Source organism: Mercenaria mercenaria, chromosome 6, assembly GCF_021730395.1.
Source record: "Mercenaria mercenaria strain notata chromosome 6, MADL_Memer_1, whole genome shotgun sequence".
NCBI classification, from domain to species: domain Eukaryota; kingdom Metazoa; phylum Mollusca; class Bivalvia; order Venerida; family Veneridae; genus Mercenaria; species Mercenaria mercenaria.
In genome coordinates, this window is record NC_069366.1 from 32,332,214 (window position 1) to 32,358,559 (window position 26,346).

General features: G+C 35.2%; 1 protein-coding gene across 1 annotated transcript; it reads right to left on the reverse strand.

Annotated features, from left to right (window-relative positions):
• Nucleotides 1–21,684: 21,684 nt before the first annotated feature.
• On the reverse strand, nucleotides 21,685–25,722 carry LOC123550207 (uncharacterized). Its single transcript, XM_045338641.2, has 4 exons — nucleotides 25,576–25,722; nucleotides 23,883–24,070; nucleotides 22,494–22,654; nucleotides 21,685–21,823 (listed from the first exon to the last, which is right to left on the reverse strand). Exons 1-4 carry the CDS (start codon nucleotides 25,613–25,615, stop codon nucleotides 21,751–21,753), a joined length of 462 nt encoding a protein of 153 aa, XP_045194576.1. The 5' UTR covers nucleotides 25,616–25,722; the 3' UTR covers nucleotides 21,685–21,750.
• Between the last annotated feature and the right edge of the window lie 624 nt (nucleotides 25,723–26,346).

Genomic DNA, 26,346 nt, shown 5'->3' on the forward strand with positions numbered 1-26,346 from the left:
TGAAAAAGGACACTGTTAAATATTATATGCATTTGCATGAATAAAGATTTTACAACATACAAGATGAAACGTGCATATCATGCTAAAAATATCTTGAAATACCTTGAAACATGTATACTTATTAGACCATTCTTTTTATTAAGGTAGTTACTCGATCATAAAAGATATTTCGAACCTATATTTCATCAAACCATCTGCTTAATATAAAATTAAATGAGACATGCATTGCAGGTGCAAAATGAATTATTTCGTATGTCACGGGTATGAAACGTTGCCTGCGGCACAAAATGTGCCGCACTGAAATGAAGGCATTGCGCTTCCGGGCGGCGCAGCATCGCGCAGGTGTTTACAAAATAACGAGCAAGGTGAGTAAAATTGAATGTTTTTGGTTATTTCTTTTTTTTCAGTAAAAACGTTTTAGAAATCGGGGAATGCAGCGGGATGTAGTTGTGTCTTGCCGACAAATCCATGCCCCGTTTGTGAAGAAATATGTAATATTGTTATTTTTCGGTGTTTTCATTGGATACAGTAACGTGAAAATTACAAAAGCAGGAATTTTTCCGAGTCATTTCTTATTCCTGCTGTAAAAGGAATGATGTATTTCTGTAGTATACTATATAAAGACATGACATTGATCGACCGAGATGAAATACATGTCAAAGGAAAAAGGGATATCCCACGTTCTGCCGACTTTTCAGTCCCGTGCCGCAGGCATCTTATGGTGCCGCAGAATCGTGAGAGGCGCAGTCATCTTGAATACTATTTTAGTCGGTAGTACGTGTAACTTCGACCTTCTAAGATGTATTTAAGTACAAAAATATCAATAACACTGTTGTTCTTCCCGTTATTGTGTAAGGGCAAATCTTCTCAATCAGAACTTTGTAATATAAATAGTATTTTAAGGGAAATTTGCAATATTTTTTGCTCTTTTGGGGGATGGGGGGGCAAGGTGCTCCCAGTTGAGAAATCACATCATTTTGTATCGAATCAGGATTACTTTCTCTGAAAAAAATATTCAATTACCAAACATTCCCAATTGTAACAATTATTGATGCTTAGTTCAAAGCAAGGTATGAAAACCAGCATTTGAGCACAAAAACCCTCATAACTTTTGTCAGTTTTCAACCAATTTTGATGTTTTGTTTCGCATCAAGTTTTGTTTCTCTCTTTTTTTTTTTTTTTTTTTTTACAGTTTGGGCGTACTATGTTGAAAGCAATGAGCTGAATTTCGGGCCCCCCCCAAACCCCGAAAAAATGGCGAAATATCATGTTTTGGGGCTTCCGAAGAAAGGAACGCAAAAAAGACACAAAAACGTAAACATGAAACTTCCCTTAAAACGATACCGTTCCAAGTTTTGTGTGGAAAAGAAGCAATGAAGTTATCCATAGTTAAATATCTGTTTATATTATATTTTCAGATGGATGTACATGCATTTAGTGTATATAAAAGGAAAAAGAAAATCATTTCACCTTATGATCAGACGAAATTTAGTGTACAGTCAGTGCACAGACCTAAATCTTTGTTCAACGACAAAAGAGTGAGTAAAATACGTTAATATTTTTGTAGAATTTCAGAAATGATTAGAACAAGTTAAGCCCCATTTTGGACCCTTTTTTCATTGGTTCTTTTCTACACAAAACTTGGGAACAGTATCGTTTTAAATATTCTTCGTTCGTATGTAATCCCAACTTGATACAAAATGACCCTGATTTTCCCTGGCCCCATTCCCAAACACAAAAAGAAAAAATACTGCAAACTTCTTAAAATAGCCATTTATATTACAAAGTTCGGATTTAGAAGATTTGTCTTACTACTATAAAAACTGGGGAACAACATTGTTATTGATATTTTTGTACTTCAATACATGTTAGAAGGTCGAAATTTCACGTATACTGACTACAATAGGTGAAATTATTCTCGTTTCGAAATTATTTAGGCTGTACCGGTAATTTTATTTTGTTTGGCGGGAATTTAGAACGGGGTTTTTGTGGTAATTTGGGGGTATTTAAGCGTTAACGGTGTAGCTAGAATTTGACAGCAATACACTCAGGACCACCCACCTCCCTTATTTGAAGCTGAACTAAACTATTTAATGGACCCTGGGTAATTTGAGTTATAGCTTTATCGCTTTATAAAATAAGAATTTTTGTGACCGACTTTAGAATAATTAATTCATATTCATTTGGATTCAAAAACATGATAATATACATTTAGAATTTATATTTTAAATAATGGTTTCGGGGAAAACTGAGTATTTTAGTTTTGAATAACACGTTTGTACGATTTTTTAAAAAGTATGTGTTAGTTTGTTCCTGCCAAAACCTGATTGGTACAACAAAAGGAATCCACGCTATAGAATGTTGCATTTACTCCGCGAAAAATGTAAAGATATTTGCTGTCAAAATACATAGTCTACACCTATACTGAATCTGTTTTTTGTTCTGATAATTGAGATTAGAGAATAATTGATTTACTCACAGCTTTAGTGTGAGTAATATTCAAGATGACTGCGCCTCTCGCGATGTCTGCGGCACCATCGAGATGCCTGCGGCACTGGACTTAAAAATCGGCAGAACGAGGGGATATGCCTTTTCCTAGGCATGTATTTTATCTCAATCGATCAGATATCATGTCTTTATATGACATACTGCAGAAATACATCATTTCTTTTCCAGCAGGAGGTGAAATGACTCGGAATATTCACTGCTTTTGTAATTTTCACGTTACTGTATCCGATGAAAAACACGTGCAAAATAACAATATTATATATTTGTTCACAAATTGGGCATGGATTTGTCGGCAAGACACAACTACATCCCGCTGCATTGCCCGATTTCTAAAAAGTTTTTACTGTAAAAAGACAATAACCAAAAACATCCAATTTTACTCACCTTGCTCGTTATTTTTGTAAACATCCTGCGCAATGCCTGCGCCGCCGGAGGCGCGATGCCTTCATTTCAGTGCGGCACATTTTGTGCCACAGGCAACGTTTCATACCCGTGTATGTGATGTTGCAGTTGTAAATGTCTGCAGAAAACCGAGGGATTATTTGTGACCGAAACCGAAGGTCTGAAGGACTGAAATAAGAGAACATGTGCTGAGAGACAATCTACCAACAAATACCACCTTTTCATTTCCAAAGAGCGATTTTAACTTTAAATTGAAACATGACAGTTTTGTGCTGTTTTGAACTTTGTCTGACTTTAGAAATTAATTTTTTTTTGTTGGGTTTAACGTCGCACCGACACAATAAGTTTATACTTTCATCATTGAATGTACTTTCTTCTTTCTATTGTTCTGATAATTAGCTAATTAGTGAGTACCTACAGGAAATGACGTCACCGATGACGTCATGACGTCAACGTTTTCCCGTATTTTACGTTGATAAAAATGATCATTTATACACTTCAAACTGATGGTCTGGTATTTATGACACAGAGAATATTGATGATTCGACAGCAATTTCTTGTGAGAACAGATATGAAACACCCTGGTTACCGGTAAGCGGACTGGCATTTCTGAATACTATAGAAAGAACATATTCGATCATGTGTCTTTTTCTTTTTTTTAATTTTGATTTCTCGCTTTAATGAGGGTTATTCCAAAAAGGCCTCAATTAATAAATACATACAAAGCAACGTAAGTAACTACATTCTTTTTTCAGCTTGAAAGCTTCGTGTTTACATTTTTCGCTACATTTTATACGGTTTTCTTATTTCTAGGTGAAATGAGACAAATGACCGTATAAGTATTTTGCAAATAAATAATTCTTAAATGGTTGTTTCCTTCATATGAGTTTGATGGACATCACCATCGATAAATATATTCAGGTTGAATCAAATTACATGAACAAACTTGTTTAAGGTCGATTTTAAGCAAGTTCTACAACTTATATTAATCACTCTCGACACCTCATTCCTGATTTCAATCCATCGCCACGAGGGCATGAGAGATGAGAAGCCAGTTTCCTTTTTTTAATGCTGAGCGCCAAGCAAGGGAGCTAATGGTACGATTTTTCACGTCTTTGGTATGACGCGACCGGGGATCGAACCCACAACCTTCCGCACTCGAAGCGGACACTCTACCACTAAGCTATCAAGGGGTTTAACACAATTATTGGTCATACGGCGACTTTCCAGCTTTGATGGTGGAGGAAGACCCAAGGTGCCACTCCGTACATTATTTCATCATGATTGGGTACCTAGGTAGAACCACCGACCTTCCGTAAGCCAGCTGGATGGCTTCCTCACATGAATAAGTATTGATTATAATATAAAAACATTCCATATTGTAACTTGGAATAAACAGTAACGGACATGCCACCGGATATATCATCTTAAGTCAATGTATTCGGGGTACGTTTCATACCTACTTCATGCTCAAAACATTTTGAATATATTTTCCGGGAAGATTAAAATACCTTTGTTAATTTTTTATTGCTATATTGATGGGAGTCAAACTATTGTAAATGACTTACATTACGATATATTTGGGTTAACTTTGATGTAGATGTGACTATTTTCCTGTAATTAAGAATCGGTTGCGTGACAACTTTATTCCAAACTGGCACGCTATCATGCAGACCGTGCTATACAGAAATCTTGAAACTCCAAATTTCAAACCCGCTTTTCTCAAAATTCCGGTTATTTCGAAGACATTTTAAAGTCCCGTCCCGAAAACACGTGCACAGACCATCATTTGAGTCGAATTTCGATCATCTATCTAGAAGTAAAACATTCGATTCCTACTTTTACTTGTATTATAAAAAATGAGCCGTGCCATGAGAAAATCAACATAGTGGCTTTGCGACCAGCATGGATCCAGACCAGCCTGCGCATCCGCGCAGTCTAGTCAGGATCCATGCTGTTCGCTTTCAAAGCCTATTGGAATTAGAGAAACTGTTAGCAAACAGCATGGATCCTGACCAGACTACGCGGATGCGCAGGCTGGTCTGGTTCCATGCTGGTCGCAAAGCCACTATGTTGATTTTCTCATGGCGCGGCTCAAATCTCCTTATGGTGACTATTTATGCAATAAGAAAACGCCAACCATATTTTAGATAAAGCTCGGATGAGCTAAAAATAGAATTTGGATTTTTTTTTTTTTAACTATGAAAGGTATATGCAAAGTCTGTATATTCATTTGTAATAGGTTATAAGATTCTTTCACTGGTTGTAGGTGCAGATGGGAATATCCGGCCTCGAGGGTAACTGTTTAGGCGGTAACGAGGTTCCTACCGAGTTACCGCCTAAACAGTTACCCGAGAGCCGGATATTCCCATCTGCACCTATAACCAGTGACAGAATCTTTTTCTTGCATACCGATATCAAGATAAAATAATGAAAATAAAATCAGTCGAACGGCTTTCTTTTTAGAACTATTTCTTATAGCAGTGTATTTAAACAAAGCGCGGGAAACCAACGTCCGTAAACAGGAAAGACGTCATGACGTTTCAAAACAAATAACAATGTTTAGTTCCGGTTTTGTTTTATCAGTTGCAGCGTAACGTTATGAATTTTTGATAAAATAACGTGATTTGAATCGAGAAATATACTATCAGGAATCAATATGAACTGTCAAGGTACTGAATTTTTATTCCGTTTTTTTAAATAAAATATAAATTACTACATAAATCTTCTACATATATGTAGTTCGTAGTACGTCATTTACAGCACGAGAGTCATCTTACACCCCGGGGTGTAAGATGGATTTTTCCAGCACCGGTAAAAATACCGGAAATCCCCGTCTGGTATGAAAGAAAACACACATATGTAACACTTATCAAATACTAAAAGTTATCCAGTTATTGTCATATACATTGGCAGCATCGAAACACTGACACGTCATTTTGACACAGGAATTATAACCAAGGCAGTTGTAAACAGTGTCGCGATTTCTGGTGAGTTCTTTTATTTTGCATTTGTTCTCAAACTGAACTTCAGAAGTTGTGAACACTAAGTATGCGTTTATGCAGTTTGGATGTACCTTTACTAACCCTTTGTTCTATATGATAAAAGTGGTTTCACATCGGGACTCAGTTGTGAAGGTAAAAAAATATATTAACAAGGGCGACAAAACCTTAATCTGTACAGAACAATATGCATATAGTAGCAAGATAAAAGGATACGTAGAGGAAAGCAAGATAAAACAATTTATTCAGGATAGAAAGAAAAGAAAAAAAAAACAATACGCACAGGATAGCAAGATAAAGAAATACGTACAGGGTAGCAGAAGAAAATCAGAATGTTCTGGGCAAAAAACAAATCTATTTAAAGCGTGTTGCATCTGGAAAGTGCGTGCGAAAGCGTGCCGGGTGTTTAAATGCAACTGGAAGGTTGATATTATGTTGGTGCAAAAACAGTACCTACCTTCAAAGAAATCCTCCTCGTGTGACAGGTCGTGCAGTTTTTGAGGCATGACGAAACCCGCCAACAGGATGTCACTAAATGCCAGGTTACAAATAAGCACGTGTGTCACAGAACGCAGTTTGGGGAACTTTAGAACACAGTAGATTACAAGCATGTTACTGAAAACTGCAAACAGTAGGATTAAAGCGACAATCACCAGATATATCCACAGACCCACAGTCAACGCCATTCTTGGTTCCTGAATATTTCTGAAATATCAATCATGCAGAATATATATTATTCCACTGCGTTTGAACACAACTGTAAAATCTGAATATTGCATTTTTTAAAATTTATGGCCACTCTCATGGCCTAGGTTCTTGTGAAAATTATGGCGGATTATAATAACAGTTTTATGGCACCTTGTATTCAACAGTTCTGTCTGAGTTGTGTATTTATTGCGAGTTGAATGCTGTAAAATGAGAACACTGAATTTGAACGGAGCTGATGTATTGCTGTAAAATGAGAATAGGGAATTTTATACGGAGCTGTAGAATGCATTAAAGTGAGAACATTGATTTTATACGCAGCTGTCGTACTACTTTAAAATGAGGACGGTGAATTAAGGATAACATGGTGTAATAGCCATATTTCATATCTGTAACTGGATGGTAATATTTAAATGAAATTTGGTCACATTAAAGACATTCAAAATTAAAAACTTTTCACCGATAGATTTTTCAAATTTTATCATTTTTGGAGAGATAATCGGTATTGAAGTTAACATTGATTGCGGTAGAAAGCTGCATATATGATTTTGATACAAAAATCAGAAAGAAATCTAAAATTCCCTGTAGGGAAAAGGTGAAAATCATTGTTTTCTAGTTTTCAGGGGAGATAACTTATGAAAAACTAAAGTTATCAGGGGAGGTAATCTAAAGGAATTTTTTTGAGAACTTCTGTCACTATATAACTTGTCAATATGCAACTTATTTCTATCGTTTGTCATTTTTAAAGCTTACATTATCAGGTTGTATGTATGCTTTTGGTGAAATTGAGGCCTATTACACCATGTTATCCTTAATACAGAACTCTCTAATGCTGCAAAATGAGAACGGTGAATTTATACGGAGCTGTTGTACTGCTGTAAAATGAGAACGGTGAAGTTGTGCAGAGCTGCTGTAATGCTGATAAATAAATACAGTGCTGCTGAATGTTGCATGATGAGAACGGTGATTTTGCATGGAACTGTTGAATGCGGTAAAATGAGAACAATGAATTGATACGGAGCTGTTGTATTGCAGTAAAGTGAGAACGGTAAATTTATACGGAGCTGTTGAATGCTGTCAAATCAGAACAGTGAATTTATACGGAGCTGTTGAATGCTGTCAAATCAGGAGAGCGAATTTATACGGAGCTGTTGAATGCGGTGAATTTATACGAAGCTGTTTAAACAAAATGTATGTCGTATATAGAGACATAAGAAAAGATGCGAAAACCTGTAGTAAACATACTGCCTGTATATCAACGATCGTGTAAACAACAAAAATGATATATATATACTTTCATATAATCCAAATTCTGCCAACATATCGGACGGTATGGGCCAGAATATCATATCTTTATAAAGGATGAACTCTAGCTCCTTTCTATTTAAAGTAAACGGAGGCTACTTGTGAATATAGATTTGACGAACAAAATTTTCAAATCTTGGGAATTAGATCTGGATATTGAATTTGTAAGAAGTCGATCATTACTTATATGGAAGAAATTGTCAATACTCGATGACATACCGAGAAGTTTTCACAAAAGTTAGGTGTTTCTTGTTCCTTTTCTTATACAGCCGTAACTTCAGATCTTGGAGCATATTCCACTTTTTATCATTTCAATATTTGAAAAATGTTGACCACATATAAAACTTAACAGTATTTATTTGCAAAAGTGTGGAAATATCATATCCATCTGCAGCGACGTAACAAAAACTTCAAGTCAAATAATTAACGAAACTCATATGATTTGTTAGATCCTTAAATATTCGTCATGTAAATTACTGAAAAGGGGAATTCGTTATTTTAACATGTCCGAAACATTGCGGAATAATATTAATTTCACTTTGGTTATGATTACATTTTACTCGGACTTCATCATAGACTCTCTGAGGAAAATGTCAAAGTATTAAATCCATATAATATTTCAATGAAACTTCAAAGTTTTGTGGTTTGTAGCATAGTCTGTGGCGTTTGCAGTGGAAAATCTAATTTTATTTCTGAAATAATGTGATATTTATTTCTAGAGTCACAACATGTTCAATGTTTTACCCAAGTGGAAACTGGGTAAAACTTGAAAATGCATCTTTCTGATTGGTCAGTTAGAACTCCTGATGTCATGATAAAGTTATGAATAAAAGATTATATACATAAATAATAAAAAACAAATTCGTTCTATACGTTAAAGTCGCATACAAAACACACTGATATAATACCAACATGTACTGGACCAGCTTTACGTGATAAAATTTGAAAATATCCTCATATTCTAAACATTTAAAAATATTTGATAGTACATGAATATTTAATTAACAGATTGCTATAAAATTTGTTGATTAAGGTTTAAATATTGTGATGAACATCCTTTCAGCGAAGTGTACATATAAGGACAAGAAGACGGAAATATCTGCACCCTTAAACAAGCTGACTTAAACCTGGCTTAAGGATAACATGGTGTAATAGGCCCCAATTTCACCAAAAGCGTACATACAACCTGATAATGTAAGCTTTAAAAATGACAAACGATAGAAGTAAGGTGCATATTGACAAGTTATATAGTGACAGAAGTTCTCAAAAAAATTGCTTTAGATTACCTCCCCTGATAATTTTGGTTTTTTATGAATTATCTCCCCTGAAAACTAGAAAAAAATGATTTTCTCCTTTTCCCTACGGGGAATTTTAGATTTCTTTTTGATTTTTGTATCAGAATCATATATGCAGCTTTCTACCGCAAAATTTTCTCGAAACTCAAGTTCAGATTCTCATAATCAAAGAAATTATATATTTCCCATAGGCATCAATGTTAACTTCAATACCGATTATCTCTCCAAAAATGAAAATAATTGAAAAATCTCTCGGTGAAAAGTTTTTAATTTTGAATGTCTTTAAAGTGACCAAATTTCATTTAAATATTACCATCGAGTTACAAGACATGAAATATGGCTATTACACCATGTTATCCTTGAAACGTTGTATTTGTTTCATACGTATTTTGTACTCAAAGCTTCAATCACTTCTGATGTTGTTATCATTACCAGCTTACATGATCTCGAGCATTTAAGGGTATTTCGTACATTGAAATTTTAAACGTACTTTTGAATAGAAATCATGAAAAATACCCACCTGTACAGCTAAGCAGAATTTCAATACAGGTAAATAATCGATGCAAAGATTTGATCATAGTCAAAAGATGTGAATGACTCTTGACATTTCTTGTATTATTAATGATGGGCCCCGGGCCTCGTAATTATTTAGACTGTTGTCAAAATTTAATCCTGAGGAAATCATGCATAAATGATACATCAGGACTTCAATTTCAGAACTGTACTGATGAATAGGTTGAAGAAATCACACATTAAAATCTGATTTTAATGATAAAAGAATAATAGCAATTTAATTGTATTAAATTCATACCTAATCAATGTTCAGATAAATCCGTTTATCTATATCTGTGGATATAGTCCCTTCAGAACGTCTGGCTTACCATGCATATTTAGAACCATCTGACTTACCTACGCTTTTATAGAACTGCTGACCAAGCCCTGACTCTCTAGAAGAAATATCGGCAAATACATGAAGAGATCGCTGTGGATTAAACACCAGTAGAAATTAGGTTAATTCACGTACTTCGTCACGTGTTCAAACTATTTTTGATATAAATATTGCGTGCATTGAAAGAGTAAATCATTTAATATAGAGCAATTAGCTAACGACCATTTTCAAAGAGGCGCTTGACGAAAACGCATTAGTTGTCAAAGAAGTAGAGTACACACAAGACTAAAATACATGTAGTTGAAGGAAATACATTAACAACAACAAAGTCCGTGATTAAACGAAATTGCATGTAAAGTAAGTTTTCACCAGGCAACAACCAATCGACCATTGCTCTTAAAACGAGTGTTTTTATCCCTGGTGTATAAATCAAGAATAATTGTATTGTCCTTTGAAGTAAAAAAAATACAATATCATATATATGAATGTATGTACGGATGGTATATATTTCGTAAATTATGTCAAGTTTCACTGCATTTCCGTCACTTCTTAGTACAGAGTTATTGTTCGAACAATTATGTAAACACTAGTTACGAAAGATAAAAAATTTCAACAATTATTCCAGATAAACCTGTGATCATTGTGAACTATCATTTTGCAAAATTATACCAAAAGATCTAACGTTATATTGACTAGATTCTGCACGTTGTCTTACAGAATTAAAGCTGATGTAAAGAAACAAAGGTTTACGAAAAACGAACGAACGAACGAACGAACATCCATTCTGTATTTATTCGATCGCCTTGCGGCGTGTGGTGAGTGCATGTGGACATATTCTTTTTACAAGATAAAAACATCATACACAGCGAATCCTAAGTCTCTGACAGCCTTTTTCACACACTATAAGGTTTTATTAAATTGAAATACTTAATGGTTTACCAACTTGCATTTAAGTCAAACAAAACAAAATAATATTAAAAGGTTATAAACGTGGCAGGAGTTGACCAAGGCATCATAGGCACAGGAACATACGGAAGCGCAGATGGGACACGTGCTGGTTATTTTCATATTATTTCGCAGCTACGAGGTTGAGATAAGCAAAACCAAAACAAAACAGCTATTCGTGGTCATTAAATAAATCCAAGAATTTTTTTTATTATCTGTTGTTGTGTGATAGAAAAAATGATAATCACTCAAACGAATCTAAAGATAAAAAAGTACCGTCGCTGAGATTCGAACCCGCACGGCAAAAGATCTGTTGGATGCATATCTACCGTTCCGCGATTGTTCCACCTTTGCGTAAAGTCATAGTAATGGTACATAGGTTTATCGTTTATAATGCAGAAGCAATTTTAACTAGTCTGTACTTTGTTGACTTCAGTCATACGACGGACTAACACAGTATATCATCTCACTGTAGAAATGCAGTTTGATATAAATATGTTAGATCCATCTACTGGTATTGTGTTTTAATAAATGTATTATCTTAAGTCTCTACTAAAATGTGCAAGGTTCGGCCATATTTTAGGATTTATAAGCCGGGCTAGTAATAAGACGGAGATATCTGCACCCTAAAACAATTGGCTTCAACCTGGCTTATCACGCGGTATTTGTTTCTTGCGTTGTTTTCATTCGAAGCTTCTTTCACTTCTATATAAATACATTCGTACATTTTAATAGAAGTTTTGAAAAATACCCATCTATATAGCGAAGCAGAATTCAAAACCAGTTAAATAACTGATGCAAAGATTTGATCATAGTCAAAGAAATGAATGACTCCAGAGATATCTTGTGTTATTAATGATGGGCCTCGGGCCTCGGAATTGTTTAGACAGTTGACAAACTTTTATCCTGAGGAAAGCATACATAAATGATACATCAGAATTTTAATTTCAGAACTGTACTGATGAATGGGTTATTATTATTATTATTATTATTATTATTATTATCACTGTTATTATTATTATTATGTTTATTATTATTATTATTATATAGCACCCTTTTCATGATAAACACGTTCAAAGGCGCTTTACATATAGCAAACGTAGCCACACAAGGCGCGAAATCCCTCCTCTACTAGTATAGACACAGAGCGATCTGGCCAGAGGAACAGAATGAGATAAAGTCCCCAGAACAGATAGAAATCCTTTTGTGATACAGGCTTGTCCGGCTTACATAGCTTAGCTCTTTGCGAATAGACAGTCTGGTTCTTTAAGGTGCTCAGTGTATAGCACCGATACACGCAAAGCCGTCTTTCAATTACAGGCCTCTTAGCTAGGTGGGGGACACTCAAGAGCATCTCAGAAATTTCCAGAAAATCACATTTATATCTAGCATAGTTTTCTTGTGCTTGATATCAATCATGCCGATAATTGACCATATACGCATTAAGTTATTTATTTTCAGTATCTCCGAAAACGGCGTAAAATTATTTGAAATTTTGCTACATTTGTAAAATAACGTTTTTTCTGAGTAAACTGATTATTAGTGCCAATTTCTCTGAAATGATATTGGATAATTTCTAACTTTTTACTTACTTTTAAAAGAAAAAAAATCTGATTTTAATGATAAAAGAATAATAGCAATCTAATTGTATGAAATTCATACCTAATCAATGTTCAGATAAATCCGTTTATCTATATCTGTGGATATAGTCCCTTCAGAACGTCTGGCTTACCATGCATATTTAGAACCATCTGACTTACCTACGCTTTTATAGTACTGCTGACCAAGCCCTGACTCTCAAGAAGAAATATCGGCAAATACATGCAGAGATCGCTGTGGATTAAACACCAGTAGAAATTAGGTTAATTTACGTTCTTCGTCACGTGTTCAAACTATTTTTGATATAAATATTGCGTGCATTGAAATAGTAAATCATTTAATTTAGAGCAATTAGCTAACGACCATTTTCAAAGAGGCACTTGACGAAAACGCATTAGTTGTCAAAGAAGTAGAGTACACTCAAGACTAAAATACATGTAGTTGAAGGAAATACATTAACAATAACAACAAAGTCCGTGATTAAACGAAATTGCATGTAAAGTAAGTTTTCTCCAGGCAAAAACCAATCGACCATTGGTCTTAAAACGAGTGTTTTTCCTGGGGTATAAATCGAGGAATATTGTACTGTCCTTTGAAGTAAACAAATACAATATCATATATGAGCCGCGCCATGTGAAAACCAACATAGTGGCTTTGCGACCAGCATGGATCCAGACCAGCCTGCGCATCCGCGCAGTCTGGTCAGGATCCATGCTGTTCGCTTTAAAAGCCTATTGCTATTAGAGAAATCATTAGCGAACAGCATGGATCCTGACCAGACTGCGCAGGCCGGTCTGGATCCATGCTGATCGCAAAGTCACTATGTTGTTTTTTTCAAGGCGCGGCTCATATATTAATGTATGTATACGGATGGCAAATATCTCGTAAATTATGTCAAGTTTCATTGCATTCCCGTCACTACTTACAGAGTTATTGTTCGAACAATTAGCGGTATGTAAACACTAGTTAGAAAAGATAAGAAATTTCAACAATTATTCCTGAAATATCATTTTGCAATATGATCCAGCTCTAGCAGGTTTATATTGACTTGATTCTGCACGTTTTCTTACAGAAGTAAAGCTGATGTAAAGAAACAAAGGTTTACGACAGACATAGACAAACACGCAGATGGGACACGTGCTGGATATTTTCATATTATTTCGTAGCTACGAGGTAGAGATAAGCAAAACAAAAACAAAACAGCTATTCGTGGTCATTAAATAAATCCAAGATAAAATTTTATTATCTGTTGTTGTGTGATAGAGAAAATGATAATCATTCAAACGATTCTAAAGATAAAAAAGTACCGTCGCTGAGTTTCGAACCCGCTCGGCAAAAGATCTGTTGAATGAGTATTTTTTACCTCTGTCCTAATTTGTCATTGTTAAGAAAACTAGAAATATTTAGATTTTGACAAGTTACAAAACTGACGAATTCACATTTTAATCTATTAATAGTTTAGTTTGAAAACATCGCATTATCGTTTGTGAATATTACCACAGATATGTAGTACCTATAAGGATAATTATGGAAATAAGCTTTACAATTAATACAATAAATTTCAAAAGCTTTCATTGAAATGTCTCGTTGCGGATACAATTAGCATTTCATTTTGAGCAATTTATTTATTCACAGCGGCACCAGTGGTGCTTTGCAGATCAACATAAGTCCGAGCAAATAATTTTGAATGAGGTTTCTGAATATTTCTCCATAGGTAAAATATCTTTGAAACACGGCTCCACCTCAGTCGAACGGACAAATGGCGAATGACAAAACTACAACTATATGAATAGACATCCAAAAGCGAAAGATTAGACTATACTTACATAAAAAAGACTTCCTACTTTACGTGTAAATCGAATCTTTTACAGGTAGGAATTAAGACAGAATGAGAAATAACTAGCATCTAACGTATTTCCCCTTGTGTTCTACAAGTCTTGCATTGGTTTTTTAAAGGCAGTTCTGCACGTTTGATAAACCGAAAGTGATGTCGTAACGTCATTTATCCTGAAAACGTAGAATAAAGCCTGGATTTGCCGCACGGAAATGAAAATCATTTTATGAATTAATGGCAACCTATTACTATCTTTATAAAGTTAAGATATGATATTAAAACATCCGACACGTTAAATAATTCAAAATAATGGCTTAAAACCAGCTTTAAATGTTTGGATCATTTAAATTATGGGCAAGTACCTAAAAAAACAAGCACACGGACTTATACATTTTATTTCACCATATTATAGGCCATATGTTTTACGACTGTGAAAAGTTTCATTAAAATCTACATGGTAGAAAAAATGCACAGGTTCCTATTCTTTTATTTGCTGAATGTTCTTAGTACATTCTGAGGTTTAAAAATGCAGATTTCATTAAAGTCTACATCGTAGAAAAGTGACCCGAACGTTCAGAACTACCTAAAGAAGCTGACATAACGATTTTTGAGCAATTTTGTCCGAGCATTCATTTTAAAATGCTTGAAAAGAGTTCTAAGACATGACACAGGGGACACTTATTCTACCAGAGTCACATTATATTACATAGTTCGCATCCGCTGATATGAAGACAAATCACAAGTGTTAAGCAATCTAATTTTATATATTTTGTTGGGTTTAACGTCGCACCGACACAATTATAGGTCATATGGCAACTTTCCAGCTTTGATGATGGAGGGAGACCCCAGGTGCACATCCGTGCATTATTTCATCACGAGTGGGAGACCCCAGGTGCACATCCGTGCATTATTTCATCACGAGTGGGCACCTAGGTAGAACCACCGACCTTCCGTAAGTCAGATGGATGGCTCCCTCACATGAATTAAGCAATCTAACACAAAGCTGAAGCTTCAAAGAAAAGTGAAACACTTTGTGTTCGCTTACATGACACTAGGACTTTGTTGTGTTGACAACAATTGTTAAGAAATTCTTCCGCCCATGCACTCTATATGCAAAATAGAGAAATAATTCTAATATACATTCCAACTTTATCTTGATCAGATTCTTCTGAATGTCTGTAAAAATAATAAAATATACTTGCCAACCCTTATTCTTTTCGGCGAGCGAGATTGAAGCGCAATTAATCCAAAGTAATCAGGCTGTTCACTTAGTTCATTTCAAACAAATCACATGCTTTATATAGCATACACTACTTACGAAGTCTTTCCAAGATCAAATATTTTGATAATATTTCCCGGCATAAAATTTTATATTTCCAGGCTCAGAAGGTACTAGTAAAGAGGATCTAAAGGAAGATAAGTGTATTTTAACAGAACAATAGCGGAAAATGTCAGTCTAGCTCTAGCTCGATGCCTTCAAAAGTATATGATATCACTTGAGGAGAGTCCCGATATAATAATGAAAATGTCAAAACACGTATTCCATTAAGTTTTCCTGTATATAAAACAATTTTGATTCCATACGACAACTCACATAACATGAGATGGTCCATGGTTAGGTTTCACGTAGCACCGACACAATTACAGGTCAAATGGTGATTTTCCAGCTTTGATGGTGAAGGAAGACCCTAGGTGCCCCTGCATGAAAAATTTCATCACGAGTGGGTACCTGGGTAGAACCACCGACCTTCCGTAATCCAAATAGATGGCTTCCTTACATGAAGAATTCAACGTCCCCCCTCCCTCCAATAAAACGAGGCTCGAACCCACATTGGTGAGGGGCAAGTGATCTGAAGTCAGCGGCCTTAACCACTCACCCCTTCCATAAATTATCATCATTATCATTATCATTATTCTATATTTATATAGCAGTATGTTCATGATAAACACCTTCAAATGTGCTTTACGTATAAGGGAAGACATCTAGTGTGTCAAATACCTCTACTAGTATAGACATGGAGAGATCTTACCAGAAGTATGAAGCAAGAGAAAGTCCAAGAGGTTTCCACAAGGTCGTGGTTCAACATAAACAACCCTAGCGTGAAATATACTAGATGCGGTACCTGTTATTTTACCTCGACAGTGAAGGTGAAAATTTATTATATTACCTGAACTGTTTGGCCTGATTTATATTCATACTAAAAAGGAAGATATCTTATATTTTGAATAAGAGATAACAAAACGATTTTAATCTTTTTTTTTCGAACAAAAAAAAACGTATATGGGTACACTTATTCATTCAGTTTCTTTTTTATTATTTTTTTTTTCAGCATATCTTACTAATAGTTTGTACTTATTTATTTTAACTCGGTTGTTATGAAAATTTGAAGCTTATTGAATCTGCATAGAGTCTGCTGTACTGGTGCCATACTGGTGTAAGGCAGTGGATCTAACCACATGGTAAAATATCCCAGAAGAGGAAATAACATACTGTACCTTTGTTTGACTGACGGATCATCTCTAGTCGTCAGGACAAAGCCAGTGACAGGGGTGAGCAACCATGATGCAGTATTCGTAGATGTCCATGTACGTGCTTTACGTAAGAGAACACCAAGAAGGAAGATCCTACCCTGGAGGAGAGTTCAGATCAGGGCTATATCCCTTTCAAATTCAAGAATTGTGCAACTCAGTATACAAGTAAACACACCGATGACACAGACATAGTGACATTAAAGGATGAGTTAAAAAAAACTCATGTATGTCCATTACTGAGGAGAATGTTCCATCCAAGGAAATTACTTACCGCTTCAACCAACAAAGGGTCACCAGAAATATAGCATATAAAAAGGCAAACACAGTGGACTCCAAGAAGATCATGACAAATACAAACTGATACAGAAAGACATCCAATATGAATGTAAACAAGCCTATCAAAGTTACATCAACAAATGGTCACCGAGGAGCAAAAGCCCAAAGAAACGTTACACTTTGATCGGCAGCAAGCGGTGTAGCACTACAGAAAAAGAACTGTGTCGGTCATGCTGATCTCAAAATGAATGCTACCATCTTGAACGAACAATCTAGTAGCGTGTCTATTAATTCAAAAAAAGAAGTCCATTCTAGCATGCCATCAATGGACACAGATTCAGCTCCCAAAATATATGTCTTCACCATCGACATCAATGGCATACAGAAAGTGTTCAAAGACGTTAACCCACATAAGGCACAGGGACCTGACAACATCCCATTCCAGTTTCTTAGAGACTATGCCGAAGAACTAACTCCCACTGTTTGAAGCCTCATGGAATGAAGGTAGAGTACCCAAAGAATGGATACTGGCAAATGTAACTCCTCTGTATAAGAAAGGACATAGAACTCTACAAACTACAGACCCATTTCCCTGCGGTCAGTCTGTTATAAGCTAATGAAGCATGTCTTTCACAGTCACATGATAAGACCTCTCTAGACTGACCAGCAACACGGGTTCAGGAAGCGGCAAAACTGTGAGACTCAGCTCGTACATACAGTCCAAAACTTTGCTGCTGGAAACGAAGATGGTGAGCAGATCACCTCCATAACTCTCGATTTCAGCAAGGTCTTTGACAAAGTACCACATCAGCGCCTTCTGTATAAGCTCCATCATTACGATATACGAGGTAATGTACAAACGTGGAGAGAGAGCTTTCTGACAAACAGAAGCCAACAAGTTCTTGTTGAAAGGCATGCTTCCCATCAGCTCCAGTTGTTTCAGGCGTACCACCAGGAAGAGTCCTGTGACCCTACTGTTTCTGGTCTACATAAATGACATGCTAGAGAAGGTCAGCTCAAAAAACCAACTGTTTGCTGATGATGCATTACTATACAGGCGAATTCGGACAACGCTAGACACCGAAATCCTTCAGTTAGACCATCCAAGACTAGAACAGTGGAAGAAAGACTGGATGGATGGATTTAAGTTACCCTCAAGAAAAGTTCTACAAACGGTACATACTCCATTCACCGGCACACATTGTAGATTTCTCCAAACGGGAAATATCTTGATGTAACACTTAACGAGAAAATGTCCTAAAACAGTCATGCTGACGCCATTATCAAGAAGACCATCTACAGTCACCCTTTCTCCGCCGCAACACCATGAGTTGTCCAACACCCATCAAGGCTAAGTGCTTCAAGGCTATAGTGACATCGGTCAAATAGTATGCCTCACCAGTCTTGGACCCTCACACTATTAATAATATCCAGAAACTCAAAGCGGTCTAGCAGAGAGCAGTCAGGTTTGCATTGGATGACTTCAGCATGACAAGCACACCAGCGATATGCTCTCTAGACTACAATGGCCTTCACTTCAAGACAGACGCCAAGGGGTCAAAATCATACTGATGTAAAGAATCAGTTACTTCCCGATGCATGCTGCCTCACTGCCGTACAAACATCTACTTGAATAGTTTCATCTCACCTGATATTCGATTGTGGAACCAGCTGCACGAGAGCCAAGTTACCCCCAAGCGCTGGACGCTTTCAAAACTGGGTTGGTGGCCCACCATTAACTCAACGCCAAATAACTATTTTAACAGGTTTTTATCTGCACATTTTGATTCAGCTTTCACAACGATCTTGTACAGTTTCACCAAATGCGTCGATGCTTTACAAAGGCAGGCGTGGTTGTGACTTCAGTGGGGTTAGAACCCACGATCTCTGGGATAAGCGGCTGACGCCTAAACCACAACAACATCTCTACACTTAATTTGCTAGTTTATCTTAATGAATAAAGAAAGCAGTAGCCTGGTCTAGAAAGTGGGTAACATTGATTTACTTTAAAGCAAAATAAGTACCAGGGAATGGCGGTGATTCCGAGAAAAAGACTTCCTTTCGTTTGTTATACGTGCCAAAAATTAAGGCTACCACATCACTAAGACTTGATATATGTCTTTAATTTCTGATCCTGTATCATGGTCCAGTGTTAAAAAGCTCGGCTTGGAGACCACTGCTGATTGGTTGATTTTGAGCTCGAACAAGTTCCTGTATTCATGTTTAATGTCTGGCTTAAATACACAGTGTTTTTACCGTTCCCGACTTCCGTCTGAGGCCGATTACACAACACGGATTTTTATTTTACGCAAAACTTGGTTAAAAATAACAAAATTTACTATAAATGTACTTATTTAACCTGATCAAATGTTTTATCCTGCACAGTTAATATTGATTTGAGACATTGACATATCCTTCGGATTTGTGTACTTAAGTGCAAATACGTAAATTGGGTAAACTGGCGTAGAAGACCAAACCAAAATATCAGCATTGCAACTTTCAAATTGTTCTAAGAATTTTCAATTGATATATAAAACACACTTTAAAAATGGAATAAAAAAACTCCTTTAATTAGATAAGTACATCTTATAACGTTAACGGAAGTACATTTCTGAAATTTGAATATTTCTTAAGCCAATCTATAATTTTACTCCTTTTAACGAAAATACTCCATTTTCAAAAAAAAAAAAAAAAAAAAAAAAAAAAAAAAAAAAAAAAAAAAAATCACATATTTTGAATTTTTTAAACACAGGAAAATTAGTTTTTAACATATTTTTTGAGAAAATTAAGTGTCCATAATTTCGTGTCCATTCAATAATGTTCCGCCCATTTCAGCCGTACGCATACATTTTTTCGGTTACTAACGTGAATATCTTTAAAAAACGAAGCTTTCGAAAAAATTTAACATGAAAATAATTCCAAGTTTAACAACTTTGTGACCTTGACCTTGGGTATAATGGGCCCAGCCCCTGCAAATACTTTGTTTGTATGCTGAACAATATTTATTTGAACTTATAGTAAGATATAAGCAAAAGTAACAAAGATATGACAAAAAAAAAACAAAGGTTGCCAAAAAACTTTAACCTTGAAAAAAAAACCAAGTATAACACCTTGGTGACCTTGACCTTGAATATAATGGGCCCAGCCCTTGTACATACTTTGTTTGTATACTAGACAATGTTTATGTGAAGTTATAGTAAGATATAAGCAATAGTAACAAAGATATGGCAGAAAAACAAAGGTTGCCGAAAAACTTTAACCTTAAAAATAACCTAAGTATAACACCTTGGTGACCTTGACCTTAGGTATAATGGGCCAAGCCCCTGCACATACTTTGTTTGTATGCTGAACAACATTTATTTGAACTAACAGTAAGATATAAGCAAAAGTAACAAAGATATGACAGAGAAACAGAGGTTGCCGAAAAACTTTAACCAAGAAAGGTCACGCCGACGCCGACGCCGGGGCGAGTAGAACAGCCCCCCCCCCCCCCCCCCCCCCCCCTCAATTCTCCGAATAGTGGAGCTAAAATGGTTCAAAAAATAATGTTTTTCGATCAATTGAGTTATCCTATATATTAAGTAACACGTGATATATTATGAATTATTTTCATCGTTCAGTTATATATAAATGCTCTGTATAATTTGTTGCATTCAAGTATTTCATACTGTATTTATTATATATATCATATTTTTGATAGTTCTCCTTAATGGAGAAAGTAAAGGATCCATCTATCTATCTATCTATCTATCTAATATGCTAAGACAAAGAACACAGAAAGGAAGTGCATTGTACAAAACAAAAAAATAAAATCTGAAAAGTAGATCCCTCAGAAACACCGAGAACAAAGCAAAGAACCATAACTCTGCATATCTTACTTCCTGAATTATCTCCATTGAGATAATTTATGGAAATTATCTAAACTCTACGAGCGTTAGTAAAGAACAGTTAAAGAACTTTAATGTGTGTAAATTATAGCTATTGCATACACAATTATTAACTAATACGCATACAATTCATTATTTCTTTTCTTGTACACCTTTGCTTTGGCGGTTGGATAGCCATGTCCAACATGCCATGGCACATGTGTACATTCCGTATTATACTTTAAAACTTGGCCTCGTATGTTTCTATGCACTTGCAAATACCATGATGCTCTTAGTCTTTTTACGGATTTATAAAAGACCGTTACTCAATGCGATATAACATGAGATTGATCACTGGTATGAGCAGTCTAGGTAATCTGAAATATTAATCAGTTGTCATTTTAAAATAGCTAGCTAGGCTAATACCATATTTTGCACTCTGGATATTTTTTGTAACTTGAATCTAAATGTTTTGGTCATTTTTCTACATTTTTTCTAGATCTCTTCGAAGATAATGAACAAAATATATTTCTGCACTTTTATTCTATTTTACAATGCAATCATTCTGCATCTCTGTGATGTATAAAATTCGTCAACCAATCGCATATGTTGTAGCAGGTGTCGCAGGGCATTCCGTAAGGAATTTATACAACAGGGTGGTGAAACTGAAATTAAAAGAAATTCTATCTTTTCTACCATATCGATAATTAGAATTCATAGAATAATTTATCTATTGCATCGTCTAATGTTTACCATATAGAGCTACTATACTATATTTTAGATGGACAATCGTCAAGATTCATTTATTTGTTCGTAATTTAGTTAGTGCTTTCATTACCGTTTACGTAATATCAAGCCATTCTGTGAGTTCCAGACAGTATTCACTTAATTCACAAATACCTGTATTGTCTAGTACATAACAGGAAGCTTCAGTCTCGCAAAGAACAGATGTGCTTATATCTAAGGTATCCGATCAAAAATAGGTTAAATTTCGATGCTTGGTGACCCCATACTTTTTGGTGTCATTTGAAAGAGTGGTGTCTGCTGAACAAGAATTAGTAAATAAGATGACTATAAATAATATATTGTAGTAGACTATACAGTAAAGTAAAAAAAAAATCTGTCACATATTTTTGTCATGTAGTTTATATTTCCTTTTTAGTAGACAATACACTTTCAAATGATACCAAAATTATATGACATTTTCCAATAGCACTGTTATATAGAACTTGCTAATTTGTAGATCGCATATCTTAACATACGTTATTTGTTAAAATGTTTTGTTAAAAACGTTGATGCTCCTATAGTGTTTCAAGTTAAGGCAATGATACTTACCGCTGACAGTTCCAAAACAGACCATCATACGATATACCATCTCTTGTCCAAGCCGCCTCAAACTCTCCGACTCTGTCTACACATCTCGAAGTTCCAGGTCTAGCCAGGCTTTTTTCCCTGACACAACATGCAAGCTGTTCATCATCGCATGGTAAGTGTCTCTGTAAAATAACAAAAAAACGTTACAATTATTCTTTATATCTGCTCATACTAAAAATTAAGTACATCCGATAGTATTAGTACATTTAAAGCACAGTAAATGCACCATTTCTAGACTTTTTGTATTTATAACACTGGTTTATTAAGTAAAGATCCATCAACTGCTTAACTTATTTTTGTTTTTATTATTATGTTATTTTAAATTTATTTATTACTGTTATTATTTTAATTTTGATGCAGAAGTTGTCTATTATGTAACATTTATAAAGCACTATTTTCCTTGCACATGTACACGTTGAAATGCCCTTTAGAGGATACTTGCAAAAATACAAAGAATAACAAATTAAACACAAACGAAAACAAAATGACTTTTTACATTAACAAAACATGAATACAAAATATATATAGGTAAACCCAAAGAAGACAAATATTTATAGATACTTAAAAACATTAAGTGACCTCGGGATAAATAATGTTCTATGCTGTGATACATATATCTAAAACAAAATGATAAAGACATTATATTTTAAAAGTAGTGCAAGCATTGCTATTTTCAACTGCGTATGTAATAAAAAGGTTTTTATCTTTGCATCGGGAAATATGCACTCGTTCTTCAGCGGAAGAATGTCGCGCAATATTTCCACTGAAGAACTTGTGCATATTTCCCGATACAAAGCTAATAACCTATAAATATCAGTTCTCAAATAATAATGTTCGGATGCGCAGGCTGATCTGGATCCATGCTGGTCGCAAACGCACTATGTTGGTTTTCTCATGGCGCGGTTCAAATATCAACGAAGTAGGGCATTATTTTACGGAACGCTTTTTTTATACAAATGAATAAGCCCTGTGTTTTCTACAAAACGGGTGTGAATAGTCAATCCCTGTGAAAAATGTAAGCTTTAAAATGTATCGTTCTTTTAATTGTAAAGAGAAATGTTAAAGATTTCCAATGGCCATCTTCCACTAAAATATTTTATCTTAAGTATGTACTTAAAATGTATAAAATCCTCATCGAATATATTCAACTTTACCAAATATATAAAATTAGTTTGCATATACAGCTACATTCATAACTATATATCATGCCGTAACAGTTGGTTGTTAAAAAAACCCAGATTTTTACGGTAGTACACATTTATACTGTGCTTATCTATACATGTATACAGTATGTACTATTTTAAACCTAATGCATAGTACTGTTAATACATACATATTATCTGTACTTACAGGATAATTCCAGTTTCCCCAGTCATAGCACATTGATCCTATTTGGATGTATGTGTGGGACCATCCGTGGTGTACATCCCGTTTACTGCTAGCACAGTCTTTATTATTGCTCGAGGATAATGATGACCCTGACGACCTTAACGGGCAAGAGTATTCGTAAAAAAAGTAAAAAATTGCCTCTGTAACACCTGGAATTCCGAAAAATAACAACTGAATCGCAGTTGTGTAGATATAAATTACATGTGTGTGTTCAAAGTGTAGGTCTATGTGTTCTATCAAAGATAATAGGTAAGGGTAGATTTCTCGGAAGCACAGAGCACCACAAACAGAGCCTCAGAGCCACGCATTTGCAAAGTAGGCCCACAAAAACAAAAAGATGTAACGGAAAAATATTACAGACGGGTTGCTTCAAAAATCCAACAAATACATTTTGATCTTATGCAAAATATAGAAAAAGGGGAGTAAAAGGTGTACGGGTTAGAAAGTGGGGAGGGGGCGGGGGGGGGGGGGGGGGGGGAGGGGAAAGGGGAACAAGGATTAATTAAAGCACAGCAGGAAAGAAGCAGTAACAACAAACAAGACAACATACACAACACAAAATACAAGACAGACAGAAAACAAGTTGAAAATAAGGCCACCGTCTTGGAACGGTCAGTAACCTTTATAAAGGAAACTGAGGGTTTAAACGCGTTTAGGACATGCCATCCTCGCACTTACCCTATTTTCAACAAGTTAGACAACACAATGTAAATAAAATCATTCCCCGGCCGCTGAGAAAGGCATTAGTGAAAAAGTACCAGATCATATTAAGCAAAGCATGAAATTATGGTAAATCTACACCAATGCTCAACAACTTGTCTGAAGTCAGAGCACCAAGAGCCTAACTTTTCAGGGCACGACCAAGAAAGCTGCAAGACAAAATTCCACTCCCTCCGTTTGTTTTATGTAGGATTTAGGAGAAAAGCATCAAGGAGTCTTACACTTTATTAGTCATCGCACCATCAAATAGGAAAGTGTAGCGGGGTCGATCACTAAACATGTACTGTGCTTCATGATTTTCACATCGTATCCTCTTTTGATAAACTTTTAACACATTTTACATATATCTGATTAAAATAAGGGCTATGTTTAATTTTCCGAATTTTATAAACTACATCTCCGTAGTATTCCGGGTGTGTAAGGCGAAGTTTTAAAAGTGTTTTAAGGTTAGTATTATATTTCTTTAATAGTTCGGACGATCTGTAGTAAAAGTTACTGAAAACTTTCCGTAGCTTATGATAACGGTAACCGTGTTGCAATAATTTTCTGGTGATATAAAGATTTCTGTTATTAAAATCCTCTAACTTTGAGCAAGCTCTTGCAAAACGAATAAGCTGTGAAATATTCAAAGTCATAAAAAGTGAGAAAACATCACTTTGACAAACATTTTGAAGATGAAACTTTTTACAAGTGTATTTCTATTAGGTACATTGATCTATTCACAAAAAAGCACTTGTTGCGTTGAAAATTTCTAAATTTATATTCTTGTACTGAATGTCATTTCAAGATGTTGCACTACAAAATACATAGTTTGTTAATTTGATTGAAGACAGTTTGAAATATTTAAGTCGTAAAAAGTACGTAAATTGTAATTTTCAAATGGCTTTTTCATAAAAAGTCCAAATTATGTTTTATAATACAAATATGTACTTGCCACTAAAAGCCATCAGAACAAATAGTAACACAATCTTCATGCTTGTCGCCGTCTTTGGACTCAGTAATAATGGTGTGAAAACGACGCTATTTATATACAACAGCTATCTTTGCTATGACCTTCGTCGCGTAATTTGCAGATTGCGTCATTCTGTGGCACTTGTTATCTATATCTTGCCATTCTGCCTGACTGTAAGTTCATGACAAACTTGATCAACTCTTGTCTATGATGTTTTTATGATGTTTGGTTGTATACAATGTTGAATACTGCTGGTCACTTTTAGTGAAACAAAATATTTAAGATGGCTTATAATGAACCAATGCTGCTGAACCGGGGTATGGGTTTAAACATATATTCACACATTTGAAAACAAATACCGCATTGAAGATATTCCTCCAGACCAAATTCAAGCGTCCATTATCGCCTGCCTAACACAGACTGTGAAGACAACATTGAAATATTCATACACGGCAAGCGAATGTAGAACGTAGACTGTCGATAGCAATAAGAAAGGAATTGAAATGCCATAAATATGTATTGAAAAGATACAAATATAAACAAACTAACGTTAAACATCGTTAAATTTAATCATTAATTTACGATTATATTTTTTTTGCATTTAATACGTGCGGGTTCTGTTTGACGAATGAATTAATGTGCACTTAAATTTTACTCACTCATACTCTGATTAAAGGTCTATACATTTATATATAACTTTTTATATTCGTTCCATTGGAAATTGTGACGTTCATTTTGTATGAAGCAAAAAGA